The sequence below is a fragment of the Paramisgurnus dabryanus genome, chromosome 8, assembly GCF_030506205.2.
Source record: "Paramisgurnus dabryanus chromosome 8, PD_genome_1.1, whole genome shotgun sequence".
NCBI lineage: Eukaryota > Metazoa > Chordata > Actinopteri > Cypriniformes > Cobitidae > Paramisgurnus > Paramisgurnus dabryanus.
In genome coordinates, this window is record NC_133344.1 from 38,803,671 (window position 1) to 38,819,123 (window position 15,453).

Below are 15,453 nucleotides of genomic sequence, written 5' to 3' on the forward strand. Positions count from 1 at the left end.
TTTAGTGTATACACACGTATAATGTTCAATGTGGGCCTGTGTATAAATCCCAATACATGTAATTAACACTCTCTTTGAATTTACCAGGTACCTGGGTTTAGCAGATTGAACCGTTCACCTCAAGCTGAAAATCAGTTCTCATATACTACAGTGCAAATAAATAAATAAAAAAAATACTTGTAAAAGTGTAACACTGTTTCATTTTGTTTGTAATCCAAATTCATGATTCACTTAAATGACTCTGTTGGGTTGAATTCATGAATCAATTGACTCGGTTCAAAGGACCGTTTGTTCCTTTATATAGTTCAAATAGTTCAGTTCAAAGTCAGTGTCCTGTCCTTTAAAGAAAATCCAAGAAAATACGGAAAATGAAGTTTCAGCGAATTCACGTCCTAGTAGTTGTCCGAAACAAAAAGGAAAAATACCCTCCTACCAGTTCTGATGAATTCAAAGCACAGCTCTGGTTGGCTCGCCTTTTTGTATACACCTTCACTTAATTGTCTCGCGTGTCCAAGATGGAGCAGGAGAACTTTACAGATGTTCGAAATTCTCACAAAAAAACCCAGCCTTGTAAAAACACAAGGCAGAACAGTAATTAATCTTCAGTTCAACAGATTTATCAATAAGCATCATGTAAACATTTCAAATAACAACCTAACTCAGGGTTTCAACACTTATTGAACATATTGACACTTAAAATTTTATTTTTTAATCACATTTACGTTACTTGACTGTTAACTTTCAAATGTAAATAGCTTCAGCTCGTTCGTTATATACCAACGGCCAATGTAAACAAACTAATAAAACTCATAGTTTGCTGCCAAATTTGCAACACTTATGCCACAATGTCAAGTTAATATTTAGAATATAACTCACCAAAGCATACATTTTAACTTCTTATTTAAAAGAAGAAGTTCATTCGCAGTGTTTTGATGCTCTGTGATTCTGCATCTGCCTCCGTTCTAATTCTCTATTTTGCTCTCTCCTCACTCTAGCGACAGCTTTTCCAAGTTATCGCATCACTTCAGGAATCCAATAATTTGTTTTAAATCACTGTTTTGAATCTGAACTTTTTCCTCTTAATAAATATTTTAGTTTCTTGAGATCGACCCGTGCAGCTGCTCATCTGGCTCGCTCTCACTCTGTGCTCGTCCGTGCTGGCAGCGTCACTGTGTGAACTGAATGCGCTGCTACCATTGGCTCATAAAAGTGTCTGTCACCGTAGCAAGATCAGCGATTGGTTGAAAGTTTCTTCTCCTTCTAGAACACTCGCCTTCTCTCTCTCTTAATTCTTTTACAACAGCAAATGCATCAATGAATATGTGCGGTCTGAAAAATGTGCGCGGTCTGACAAATCTATTGCGCGGCCACTTTGGCTGGCCTGCGCGGCCGCGCACGCGCGCAGCTTAGAGGGAACATTGCTTCCACTGCCATTTCAGTAACTGCATGAAAATATGATTATTATAAATTAGTTTAGAAAAATCGTTTTCCTAAAAAAGAAACAAATTAGAATCAAATGTCTTACCTCAACGCCCCCCTTACTGGTTGCACAGGAAACCCACATATGATTTATGACAGACCTATGAAAGATAATACAATTAGTAACTTTGAACCTTGCAAACCAATGTAAAGTCTCCCACATTACAAACCAACACTGACCTGGTCCATGCAAGGAGGATTTCATTGTTCTTTTTTCCCGTCTTCTGCATCTTCTTCCAGAAACCTGTGAGTAAATGCAGAACAATACTTTTGCATCACTTTCAAGAAAGGTATAAATATAAATATGTAAAATTCAATAAAAAAGATATCATATGCCGCAGGGGCGTTGCTAGATATTAAGCTCTACTGGGGCACAGGCCCCCCATTTTTTAAAAACTTTTTTCTTGGAAGCCTCCATTGTGCAACACTTCTATACAATTTCCTTTCCTTAACCCACTATTCCAATACTGCAAAAAGTACTGGGAAAGATAAACTTGTATTACAGAACAGAGTCCAGACGGTGTAATAAAGGCAGATATCTCTTGTGCCAGGGGAGCTAGAGGAACGTCTCGGTTACGGATGTAACCCTTGTTCCCTGAAGGAAGGGAACAGAGACGTCACGTCGGGACTGACGAATTGGGAACTCGCTTGGAGAGACCAATCTGCTTCGTTTACTACTAAAACGCCAATTAACTTGGCATTGAGATATTTGCATAATGCTGCGGCCGCCCCGCCAGGTGCGTATATAAGCAGCAGGTGCAAATAGGAAAATTAGCTTCATTTCGCTGAGAAAGCCGGAAAGTGAGACCGGCCGATAAACAGCAGGGAGCAGCCCTGTGGCGACGGGACGTGACGTCTCCATTCCCTTCAGGGAACGAGGGTTACATCCGTAACCATACGTTCCCTTTCAGTCGGTCACTACAACGTCACGTCGTGACCGACGAATTGGGAATCCCTACCAAAACGCCACTGAGGCTGACCTCTTCCAGTGTCTGCGTAAAGCCCTCCGGTTCCACTTAACTCATTCACCGCCAGCCTTTTTGAGAAAAGTTGCCCACCTGCATTTTTGTGATTTTAACAAAAGTTTCACAAAATTCCTTGCAGGAAAAATTATCTTCTATAAATATATAAACATACAAATTATATCAAATTAAAGAACACACCCTTTGCTTTCAAACAAACAATAAACAAACAAACAAACAAACAAAATGGGGAAAAAACGTTTCATTATATATTTACTTTTTCCACTTAATTTAACCACTGAAATATGGATATTTCTCTTCAAAAATACAACATTTTGAGCAAAAAGCTTAAAAAATTGCGTTTTTGTAAACAAATTTATGTTACATATCAGACTCAGAATGACTATCAAACATAAAGGCAGTTAAAATAAATCTTGAAATCTTTTTAACTTCCGTTTTTGATAAAATCGGTTTTGGCCATCCAGTGGATAAAAGCGGTATTACACTTTAACTTTGAAATTCGTCCAGAAAGGCATATTATTAGTTAAATATTAACTCATAATTGACGAGATAACTTGTCAATGGCGGGGAATGACTTAAGGAGAATGAGTTAACCCCACAGTAGTGCTAGCGACTGGGAAGCGCCCTATCTGAGCGGGATAGGAACGCTGCAGAAGCCACCGCCCCGTTAAGGGCTGATGGTGGGCGAAAGTCAACCGTAGTTGAGGTAAAAAGACAGCCGTGGCTGTGTAAGCAAAGCAGTGCTCAGCTGAGGGAAACATGGGCTAGTAGGATTAACCCCACGGAAAAATACTCACAAAGGAACCCGGTGGGACGCATTGTGGATGCCCGAGCCAAACACGTAGGTTCACGATGATGCAGCTAGTGAGAGGCTGGCAGCGGATGCTCCGCAACATCAGGCTGCCAGGGCAGCGGATGAAGGACAAATCAAACCATTACGCATTTTTGTCTTGATGGCCTTCCATACTGACACTTATTGTGAAGCACCAGTCGGAGGCTGCAAGCCGGCTCGACACGAACACTCTAAAACCTAATGAACGTGTTAGGTGTCGCCCAACCAGCAGCTCTGCAGATGTCTGTTAGCGAGGAACCACGAGCGAGTGCCCAAGATGAGGCAAAACTTCTAGTAGAGTGAGCTCTCAATTTAACTCTTTCCTCGCCATTGACGAGATATCTCGTCAATTAAGAGAAAACGCTTCCCCGCCAATGACGATATTTTCCGTCTTTCCGCAATACCGCTATTATCCATCCGCAACTTTTTAAAACCGGAAGTATTGCCCTATGGCAAGCTGCTGCATGTCCGTGTCTGTTTTAAAGATCACTCTGAATGGGATCTCTATGAAAAGTCCGTCATAAAAATTGAATTATATCTGCTTTTTGCTCAAAATATGGTGTTTTTGCAAAAACCTACCCATATTCAAAAGCTGATTGCAAAAGAACCACTAAAGGTAGGATGAAACGTTTTTTTTGGTTTGAAAGCAGAGGGTCTGTTCTTTCATTTGGTATATTGTATGTATATATATATTTAAAGCAGAACATTTTCTGGAAGGCATTAAACTTTGGTGAAAATCATGAAAAACGCTGGCGCTGGCTGGCAACTTTTTTTTAAAACGCTGGCGGTGAAAGAGTTAAATGGACAAAGAATGCCCTGCAGATTATAAGCAAGGGCGATATCAACTATCCAATGAGACATCCTCTGCTTAGTGACAGCTTTCCCTCTCTGCTGACCACCGTAACAAACAAAGAGCTGATCTGAGGTCTGCGGCATTCAGCACTGCAAGGGCGCGGGCATCGTTCCCGTAGAAATGACAGTCACAATCCAAAAGGGTCATGCACAAATCGTGCACATCGTGCAATGCCCCTCTTTATTCCCCTCTATATATTAACAGTAGTAATAGTCTGTTTTAAAATCAAAATCCGCTGGTTTACTGTCAGGAAAACACAAGGGTTGGAGTCTCTTGCGAATAAACAGTAACAGTTTTTATTTAGAAAAGTGAAGAGAGCAAAGAGCATAGATAGGTTACTCCACAGTCCACTGTAGAAACCACACGTGGCACCTCGACGTAGTCCACACACTGAAGATGATAATCCAATGACGTAATCCACTCGAATAGAATAGGAGTCTCAGCAGGAAAACTGGGGAAAACTGGTGTACTGCTTAAAGGCGAAGCGAACCTGTAGTGCCGGAAAACAGGATCAAAGTGCATACGAGACTATTCCAAAACCGAATCACAGGATGACAGAATCTGGAACGTGGAAAACCCCCAGTCGCCGGTGACTGAACCTGGAGTGAGAATGGTAGGTGAAGCAGAGACAAACGAGCTGAAAACCTGGACAGCGAGCGTGACAGAGATCATCCGACAATGAGCACCCGACAAGGACAGGACCAAAGGGCTATAAATAGAAAGGCAGAAAACGAGACACGGCTGGAGGATAATTAGTGAAACAAGTGAGAGGAGTGAGTGCACACGAGAGGATCCATCACCAACAGGTAAAATAAACAAACATACATACACACACACACACACACACACACACACACTACTGATCATCCCGGATTCATGACAGTTACCACGTACAGCTGAATTGGAAAACACAGGTTTATCCGTATTTACACGACTATAGCGACATTCTTTTAACTTATGTTAGAATGCAGTGTATGAGGGAATAATTATCAGCAAGAACAGCAGCATCTGCTGCATGACACAATCAAGAAAAACTGTAATTTTACACTGGATTATTTTCCCTATATTAGAAGAGTATATCATTTTAGATAAGAGAAGTCGTCCAGCAGTACTTCGCTACATTTACAATAAGTTAGTTTTGCTAGGGAAAGCCAAGGCCAATAGAATTAATAAACAGAGTACGTCATTTTTAAGATTTGAGGAGAAGTCCAGCCGTACTTTGCTATATTAACAATAAGGTATCTGTGCAAGCTAGGCCAAGGCCATTAGAACCAATAAGCAGAATACGTAATTTTAGATATGAGAAAGCATTCAGCTGCACTTTTGTTACATCAAACAAGTAAGTTAATTGTGGCAGGCTGAGACCAATGAAAAGAATGTCCGTCATCTCAGATAAGAAGTGTTTGATTTTACTGTATAGCAGGGACGTGCACAGACATTTTGAGGGGCAGGGGCTCAAGTTAATAAAGGGCACTTCTCATAATTATGTATATTTTTTTCTTTTTTTTAAACAAAAAGTATATATATATTAACACAATTCTGACTTCCTTTTTTTAAAAAAATATTTAAAAAATTAATTAATTTTATCTTCCTCAAACTCACGCAATTGTTTAATTTTCAAAAGATGTCTACAAAATAATCAGTTCACACAGACACCATGGTCTCCTTAGTAGTCTAGGTTTATAGAGCAGCAAAGGAAGCCATTACACAATGTGCATGTTTTGAAAACATTAAAGGGGTCATATTATGAGATATTTTTAATATGTAAAATATATCTTTGGTGTCCCCAGAGTGTGTATGTGAAGTTTTAGCTCAACATACCCCACAGATAATTAATTACAGCATGTTAAAATCGCAAATTTATATGCTGAGCAAAAGTGTGCTGTTTTTGGGTGTGTCGTTTAAAATGCAAATGAGCGGATGAAGTGCAAACACTGATCACAATGATGGTGGTTTGCTGCAATTGAAACTCAATTGTGCTGTCAAGTCCTTCTTTTCTCCCTCTTTTTCTCTGCACTAAACGGCAGTGCTGTGGTTGGATAGTGCAGATAAAGGGGGCGGTATTATTGTAATTCGCCTTACTACCTACCTCACAAAACAGGCGAAATCTGAACGACCTAATTTTTCACATGCTTAAAGAAAATGGCTTACTGAAATTAAGTTACTGGGTTGATCGTTATCACATTTTCTAGGTTGATAGTAACACTGGGGACCCAATTATAGCACTTAAACATGAAAAAAGTCAGATTTTCACGCTATGACCCCTTTAAATTACACATTAATTACAAATTTGTTAAAATGCTAAAAACAAAGTTGTGACTGCTGAGTTAGCGCTACATGCCAATAAATGCTATATCATATGCTAGCGTTTAGCTGATTAGTTGTTACTCAAAATGTATTTTTGTCTGATAAGGGCTCAAAATATAAGGTCTGTTTACTAATGTGAGCTTCTGGCATGAGCCTCAGAACAGAGCTCCACATTATTATTCATGACCCTTACAAATAGGGCAAAAAATAGACCATTTCATTCAAATGACAAATTCTAGGGTTGTAAATGGACATGTAAAAACGTTTCTGGATAATTTTTGCACTTAATAAAGCAACATACCTTCTATGTAATTGTCAAAAAACAATTTAACATATTATGACAACACATCCTATGGCACCTTTAATCTTAGGTTTCATATTTATTAGGGTTACACATGTCAGAAACAACAAATATAGATTAGGCCTATTTTATTTGTATTTTATATTTTACTTTTTTGTGATGTCAGTGAAAATTCAGACTGGGCAAGTAAAATACTGAACCATCAGATTTCTTCCCAATCTACTCCAGCACTCCAGTATAACACATTATACTTATTTAACAGCCATTACAAAAAACGCAAACAAAAAAGCTTACTACTGTAGTTAGCAATTGTATTATTGTTTGTGCTTTATTATTTTCTGAGCAGTCTGTTTAAACTACATACACTACATTGTTACAAGTTTACAACTCTTCAGGTTAATATGGGATTGCCGTGGAAAACAATGTCCCTGAATCGTTATGTGTAACAACGTGTCCCATATTTTGTGCATACAACTGTTAATATAAGAATGCTATCTTCCTCACACACTTACCGGTAGCCTGCCTGTATAATCATGCACATGATCGCATCTCGTTCAGGCTGAGCTTTGGCGCTTGAAGCGCGAATGATGCAGCACGAGTGTAGACAAACCAATCATAAAGCGATGTAAGTTAGAGGGGCGGGACTATGGAAAGGTAAAGCCAATCATATTAGCGATGTGAATTTTGGAGGCGGGGCTCATCTGTTAACCGTTTGTGTGCCACAAATAGCGCTATTTTTCTTTATATAAGAGTTTAAATCTCATTTAAATGATTCCTGAATAAATTCATGTTAAATTAAATAAGCAACAAGTAAAAAACACAAGAAACAGACAGACATCAGTTGTTATATGAATAAAGATTATATATATATATATTTTTTTTAAAAGCACCCCAGAAAAAAAGGGCACTTTCTCTCCAGGAAGATTTTTCTCATGAAGATTCAAGCTAAGACTTTTTGCCACTACACTGCGTGTGGAAAATAAAAAGCATTGCGCCTGCAGTTTATCCGTGGTTACGAGTCACAACCCAAGGTTTGGCTTGCATGCAATCAGCTGGAAGTTCGGGGAGGAGTCTCTCAAAACATTTCCTCCTTCATAATATTTATTTCTTCTTCTTTCTGCTGCAAATGAGCCCACATGCAATTTGTATGGTAAGCTTCTTGCGAGCTACTATTTTTAATAATAATCCCAGTCTCACGTGAGAGCTCCGGTCTTGCACTCGTGACCTCGCATTGTTTCCTTCGCGTCACTTCTCACGTGCGTTTGGTTGTGAGACGTAGTTTGCGAACCGGGACAAAGTTATCGGCGATTCTTCTTACGGTAAAGTCATGCAGTATGAAAACACCTGTCGCCAATCCATCATGCAGTCTGAAGCAGCAGCGACTGAACGCTACCCCAGATAATCACGCAGTGTGAAACCACAGGTGACCCGACTAGTTTGAAAATCACGCAGTCTGAACTCGGCATTAGACGGCACTGCATCACATACAGAAATGCTACTGTAATGGAAATCATAACATGGGCTCTGGAATACTTTCAGAAAACATTGTCGGTGAACACAATCCAATGGAAAATGGAAAAGTGTTCTGTGGTCAGACAAATCAAAATTTGAAGTTCTTTTTGGAAAACTGGGACGCCATTTCATCCGGACTAAAGAGGACAAGGACATCCCTGTCAGGAAACGAACTCAGAGTCAAGTGCAAGTTTAACAATTTATTTAGAAAAAAGGAGATAGAGAGTTGGAGAGCAAAGTCACTGGTAGATCCACACACGGCACACAATAATCCAGTACAGATCCGAAGGGAGAGAGAGAGCCACCCATGCACTCCGTCGAGAACACCAGCACAGTCACCACACGCAACAGAGGGATGATACGCGCCGCCCTGAAGGTGGATGACAGGCGGAGATGGAAGATGGTAATCCAAGTTCTCAGACGGGTAATCCACTGTGAAATCCAGATGTAGAAGAGCCACCCGGAAACCACTGGTCACCGCCTAAAAACGAAGCGAACCAGCGGTCCCGAGAGACAAACAAAGTCAAGGATATCCAGTAATCCTCAAGCGAGCGGTCCGGGCGAAAACGAGTCCCCGAACGCCGAAAACCAAACCTGGGGTAACAAGAGGAAGAGACAGAGAGCGACTGACAAGACAAGGCAGGGTGGCAGGACTGTGATAAAACAATGAGCGCGCAACGAAGGACAGGACTACGTGCAATATAAAGGAAAAGGTAAACGAGACACCACCGGTGAACAATTACTGAAACAAGGGGGCGGAGTTAGTGAACACACGAGGAACCGGCACCACAGGTAAACAACACATACACACAGATCACACAGCCATCGATCACCCAGCAGTCATGACAATCCCAAGTTGTTATTAGCGCTCATTTCAGAAACCTGCATCTCTGATGGTTTGGGGTTCCATGAGTGCGTGTGGCATGGGCAGCTTACACATCTGGAAAGGCACCATCAATGCTGAAAGGTTTATTCAAGTTTTAGAGCAACATATGCTCCCATTCAGATGTCGTCTCTTTCATAAAGAGGAAGATGAGACAAAGAAGACATAAGACAGTGGAGCAACTAGAAGCCTGTTTTGGACAAGAATGGGACAACATTCCTATTCCTAAACATTGGTCCTCTTCCAGCTGTTCCTTATATGTACATTTAACTTTTCCTGCCTCTTATTGCTACCTGTCCCAACTTTTTGGAATGTGTAGCTCTCATGAAATCCAAAATGAGCCAATATTTGGCATGACATTTCAAAATGTCTCACTTTCTACATTTAATACGTTATCTATATTCTATTTTAAATAAAATTTAAGTTTATAAGATTTGTAAATTATTCCATTCCTTTTTTACTCACAATTTCTACAGTGTCGCAACTTTTTCTGATTTGGGGTTGTATATTATATTATTGAAAACAGACAAAAAACATTTGATGGGCCCTCATAAACCTACTGAAAGGCAATGTATAGATACTATAATGATAATAGAGTTAAGGAGAGATTTTTACCTTAGCTCATCTATATTGAGTTATGCAGATTATTATCATTGTGATGCCACTTTTTTTAATGAACAGCTTGATTATCATCTAATAAAAAAGTGCACTTATTGAAATGGATTTTGAATTTTCACAGCATAACATACTAAAGTTTAAGATCAGGGCGGCAGTGGCCTAGTGGTTCATGTAGGTTGTCTACAAACCGGAAGGTTGGTGGTTCAATCTCCGGCTCCACTGGACCAAGTGTCGAGGTGTCCTTGAGCAAGACACCTAACCCCAGTTGCTCCCGACGAGCTGGCTGGTGCCTTGCATGGCTGACACCGCCGTCGGTGTATGAATGTGCGCGTGAATGGGTGAATGTGAGGCTAATTGTAAAATGCTTTGGATGGTCATAGGTCTGTTAAAAGCGCTATATAAATGCAGTCCATTTACCATCAGTGGATTACTTTAATGTGATGGAGGACTTCTTCATATTTATTTGAACACTTCAATGGTATTTTTCATAATGTTGCACAGGGGGTCATTACTGTATTCAGGGCTTGAGAATCATTAAAAAGATCTGACTCAGAAAAATGATTTTTTGACAAACTACTTCACAAAAGACAAGAAATAAAAGATGGTACAGGAATGAGGTACAACAACACACAAACTCAGGTTCCCATAAAATGAACGGCAGCATTGCTGCAGGAAGAATGTGCTGGAAATTCATTATTTTGTAGATCAGCTTCAATTGGTCTTTAGGTGGTTCAATATTTTCTATGAAACAATATAAAAAATTTAAGCAAACTAGTGTAAAGACGCTGATCCCAATGGAATTTCAAAATACGATAAAGGGCAGATCATTTCCTGTTCTGCTACAAAGGCTCCTGCTCTACATTCACATGAACATGGCAAAGAAGACACTCCTGCTACTGCTGCTATATTGTGCTTGCATCCCAGCCACAGCAGAAGTCTGCAAAATGCTTAGCCAGCCATTCCCACCAATACTTTCTGCAGAAAGAGACATCAACATTGGGGGGATTTTGCCAATTCATAGAACTGTTGTGCAAAAGTTGCATCCTTTCACTTCCAAACCAGAACCACCTACATGTGTCAGGTCTGTATGAGAATAACGTTGCATTATGAATACTGTAGTATTATGAATACTACTACTTGGACAGTTCACTCAAAAGGAAAATTCTGTCATTATTTACTTATCATCAAGTTGTTCCATACCTGCATGAATTTCTTTGTTCTGCAAAATGTTTGTAACCAAGGGGACCTGGAGCACCATTGACTTGTATAGTAGGAAAAAAATAATACTATTAATAATATCTTAATTTGTGATTTGTGCAACCTAGAAGCAAACCAGACTATGAAATTGTTACTTTTGGACTGTATGATGCTTCTTTTTAGTGGTATGGAAAGTTTAGTTGTAAATATGACTTTATTTTGTGGAAACTAAATTTTAAACAGGTAATAAATTGTGGGTGACTTTAAAAAGAGAAAACTGCTACTGTATGTTCTGGATAATTTTGCATGTAAAAATGTCTGAAAGTCCATATTAAAACGTAGAGGGGATCAAGCTTTCGGTGGTAGGGCCCTTCTTTATCAATTTTTAAGTCTCTTTTAAAAACACACTTGTTTGATCTGACCTATTATCATTACATTTGTATTATACTGTAGTTGGTCTTTGTTTAGCTGTCATTTCTTTGGTTCACTCTAAGGATGTGATGTGTTAATTTTTAGCACATTGTTTTGTGTTATCCTATACAACACATTATGTGTTATAAAAGGTACAACACAAGATCTGTTAAAAAGTGTATTGTTCCAATAATAACACATAGATGTGTCAAGTTATGCGTCATTACATGTGCTGTCCTTAAATGGATACAACATGTGTTGTTTTAACACATTCATTTTAAGATTGTTTAAAATGTTTTTTTTTTCTGTTTTATGCATTTACAGTTTGATTTTTATGTTCAGCACTTTGTTCAGTTTTTCGGCTGTTTTTAAATGTGCTCTATATATAAATGAACTTGAACTGTATAAATAAACAGGTCATTCTAAAATTAGCAAGCTGCAATATTTGTTGCAATTGTCTGTATCTGTGTGCAGTGAGAGATGTCGTCCTGTTACTAGAAAGGCTGTGTAGAAAGAAAAACCTATATGTTGTTATGACTGTATAACATGTACAGAAGGTGAAATCAGTAAAATGTCTGGTAAAATAAATCTGAATAACTATATTTATAAAGGTAGATAAATTATTTGTAAAACAAAGCAAAACAAAGAAATGTATATAGGTTAAGAAAAACTTGAGGGTCAGTAAATGACAGAATGTAAAATTTTGGGTAAACTATCCTTTTAAAAGTGGTACTAAAATAATACTTATTATGATTATGATGATATAATACTAATAATGATTATTTGCAGAATGTACTGTAACACTTGACTGATGTTTATTGTCACAGCTTTAACTTGCGTGAGTTTAAATTTGCTCAGACACTGATTTTTGCCATAGAGGAGATAAACAACAGCACACAGCTGTTGCCTGGTGTCACTTTGGGCTATAAAATATATGATGCATGTGGGACAATAAATCAGGCTATTCTGTCGAGCATGGCTTTGATAAATGGCATTAAAGAGACTTTGCCTGATGAGTCCTGTTCTAGACCACCATTTGTTCAAGCCATTGTTGGAGAGTCAAGCTCTTCTCCCACCATTGCCATCGCCTCTTTACTAAGCCCTTTCAATTTCCCTGTGGTAAGAACTCTCTTCTTTATATGCAACATGTTGTCATGATAAATCAATGCATAATGAACAACTGCTAGATGCCCTAAATGTACAAGTACAGAACATTTTAATTATGAAAACAATTGGTGTAAATATAATAAGTACATTTTTTTTTCTTTTTCTTTTGTAGATCAGTCATTTTGCCTCATGTGCATGCTTGAGTGACAGAAAAAGGTTTTCATCCTTCTTCAGAACGATAGCCAGTGATTATTATCAAAGCAGAGCACTGGCTCAGCTTGTCAAGCACTTTGGCTGGACTTGGGTTGGAACGGTCAGCAGTCGCAATGATTATGGTACCTATGGAATCTCAACATTTGAAAAGACAGCACAACAATTGGGGATTTGTGTTGAATACTCAGTGACCGTATTAAGAACGGATCCAAAAGAGCAGCTCCTAAAGACACTGGAAGTGATTAAAAGATCAACAGCCAAGGTCGTGGTATCTTTTTCATCTTCTGGAGATTTTATCCCACTCCTGCAATTAATTGCACGACAGAATGTCACTGGGCTCCAGTGGGTCGGTAGCGAATCCTGGATCACTTCTCGAATTATTGCAGAAATAAAGGAATACAGTTTCCTCACGGGAGCTGTGGGCTTTGCCTTACAGAACATAAAGATTGACGGCCTGCGAGAGTTTCTTTTGACTGTGCACCCTGATCAAGAACCAAAAAATGAACTTTTAAAAGATTTCTGGGAAACCGCTTTTCAGTGCTCTTTCAGAAACACCGGAGGTAGCACAGGTGGCTGTACTGGCTCAGAACGCTTAGCAGAAGTGCAAAATGAATATACTGATGCATTAGAGATGCGCATAGCAAATAAAGTGTACACGGCAACTTATGCTGTCGCACATGCACTGCATAATTTGATAAAAGATGTCAATTCCTCCACCAACAGCAGCAAAGTAGAGATGCCCATGCCGAGAAAGGTGATCAAGAAAACAGAGAATTAAAAGATAAAAGTCAAACTGACACCAATTATGTTTGTGTTTAATTTCAGGTGCTGGAGTATATGAGAGATGTCAGTTTCACTGCCAAAACAGGTGAGAAAATATTTTTTGATGCAAGTGGGGATCCTGTGGCGAAATATGATCTGGTCAACTGGCAGACTGCTAAAGATGGAAGTATGCAGTTTAAACTGGTTGGTGCGTATGACCACTCACTGCCTCCAGAGCAACTCCTTCAAATTAATCAGGAACTTGTGGTATGGGCTGAGAACAGCAGACAGGTACGTCAAAAATAAATTTAAGAGGGAAAATTATGGGTGCATGATAAATGACTTGGCAATATGACAAAAAATATAAAAGCTGACTGGACAAACTATCGCTTTAAGGTTAAGCAATTGACATGGCTTGAAATCATTATTTGGGCCTTACATGGCACTTCTCTTTTCACAGCTGCCAGTGTCCGTGTGCACTGAGAGTTGTCCTCCAGGCACTAGGAAGGCTGCACAGAAAGGAAGACCTATCTGCTGTTATGACTGTATTCAATGTGCTCACGGAGAAATCAGTAATGAGACAGGTAATAAGTACTAGCTCATGCTTTAATACTGTACAATGGTCAGAGACCTTGAAATGTGCTTCGTATTTATATTTGTTTAATTCCTTCACAGATTCTAGTGACTGCTTTCCTTGTGATTTGGAGTATGTGTCAAATGAAAACAAAGACAGATGTGTTTTAAAAGTGATTGAATTCCTTTCCTATACAGAAATCATGGGGATTGTGCTTTCTCTTTGTTCTCTCATTGGAGCATTGTTTTCATCAATTGTATTTTTTGTGTTTTATCTTCATAAAGAAACACCTATTGTAAGAGCCAACAATTCAGAGCTGAGCTTTCTGTTGCTCTTCTCATTGACTCTGTGCTTTCTCTGTTCACTTACTTTCATTGGTCGGCCCACAGAGTTGTCCTGTATGTTGCGTCACACAGTGTTTGGGATCACTTTTGTCCTCTGTATCTCCTGTGTTCTGGGGAAAACAATAGTGGTGTTAATGGCATTCAAGGCCACACTTCCAGGAAGTAATGTCATGAAATGGTTTGGGCCTCCTCAACAAAGACTTAGTGTTGTTATCCTTACATTAATACAGGTCCTAATTTGTGTGCTTTGGCTAACAATATCACCTCCTTTCCCATATAAGAACATGCATTATTACAAAGATAAGATCATTCTAGAATGTCATTTAGGTTCAGCTGTTGGTTTCTGGGCTGTTCTTTCTTATATTGGCTTGCTTTCAGTCTTGTGTTTTATTTTAGCTTTTCTGGCTCGTAAGCTCCCTGATAACTTCAATGAAGCTAAATTCATCACATTCAGTATGCTCATATTCTGTGCTGTATGGATCACATTTTTCCTAGCTTATGTCAGTACACCTGGAAAATTTACTGTAGCCTTGGAGATATTTGCTATTTTAGCTTCAAGTTTTGCTTTACTATTTTGCATATTTGCCCCAAAATGCTACATAATTTTATTAAAACCAGAGCAAAATACAAAGAAACATATGATTGGGAAATAGTAATTGTAATAATCTCAAGGATAAAAATCTAATTTTAGTATTGTAGTAAGTAAACAACAATTGACAACCAAACAAAAACATTGCCATGGAATAAAAACCATGAAAGCACAAATATATATGCTTTTGACTTGTTAGAGTGAAAAAAGGACTGAAAGAGGTTGAACATTTACTGCCTGGACAAACATTAAAATCACATGGTATACATTGTCTCTACAATGATAAATTGATTGATTAACAGATCACATCATCTAATTAATGATGGCTATACTAGGGTTGTCTGACCCATAAGTTCTGCTCTCCACAGGCTGTGGCAGGCTCTGCATTGTAGGCCGAGTCATCACTAGGCACAATGGACTATCACTAGCCATGTTTTCATCACCATGATTTATGCGCATTTTGAAGTATCGCATCGAAAACAAGTGAT

The 15,453-nt window shown here is 38.9% G+C and overlaps 1 protein-coding gene and 1 long non-coding RNA gene across 2 annotated transcripts; one reads left to right on the plus strand and one right to left on the minus strand.

Annotated features, from left to right (window-relative positions):
• Window positions 1-472: 472 nt before the first annotated feature.
• On the minus strand, window positions 473-1,403 carry LOC135770541 (uncharacterized). Its single transcript, XR_010542681.2, has 2 exons — window positions 877-1,403; window positions 473-567 (listed from the first exon to the last, which is right to left on the minus strand). It is a non-coding gene; the product is annotated as an uncharacterized lncRNA (long non-coding RNA).
• A 9,237-nt stretch (window positions 1,404-10,640) lies between these two features.
• On the plus strand, window positions 10,641-15,029 carry LOC135770542 (extracellular calcium-sensing receptor-like). Its single transcript, XM_065280204.1, has 6 exons — window positions 10,641-10,849; window positions 12,204-12,495; window positions 12,656-13,450; window positions 13,522-13,749; window positions 13,919-14,042; window positions 14,134-15,029. The coding sequence occupies exons 1-6, from the start codon at window positions 10,641-10,643 to the stop codon at window positions 15,027-15,029; spliced, it is 2,544 nt and encodes an 847-aa protein (XP_065136276.1).
• The last annotated feature ends 424 nt before the right edge of the window (window positions 15,030-15,453 follow it).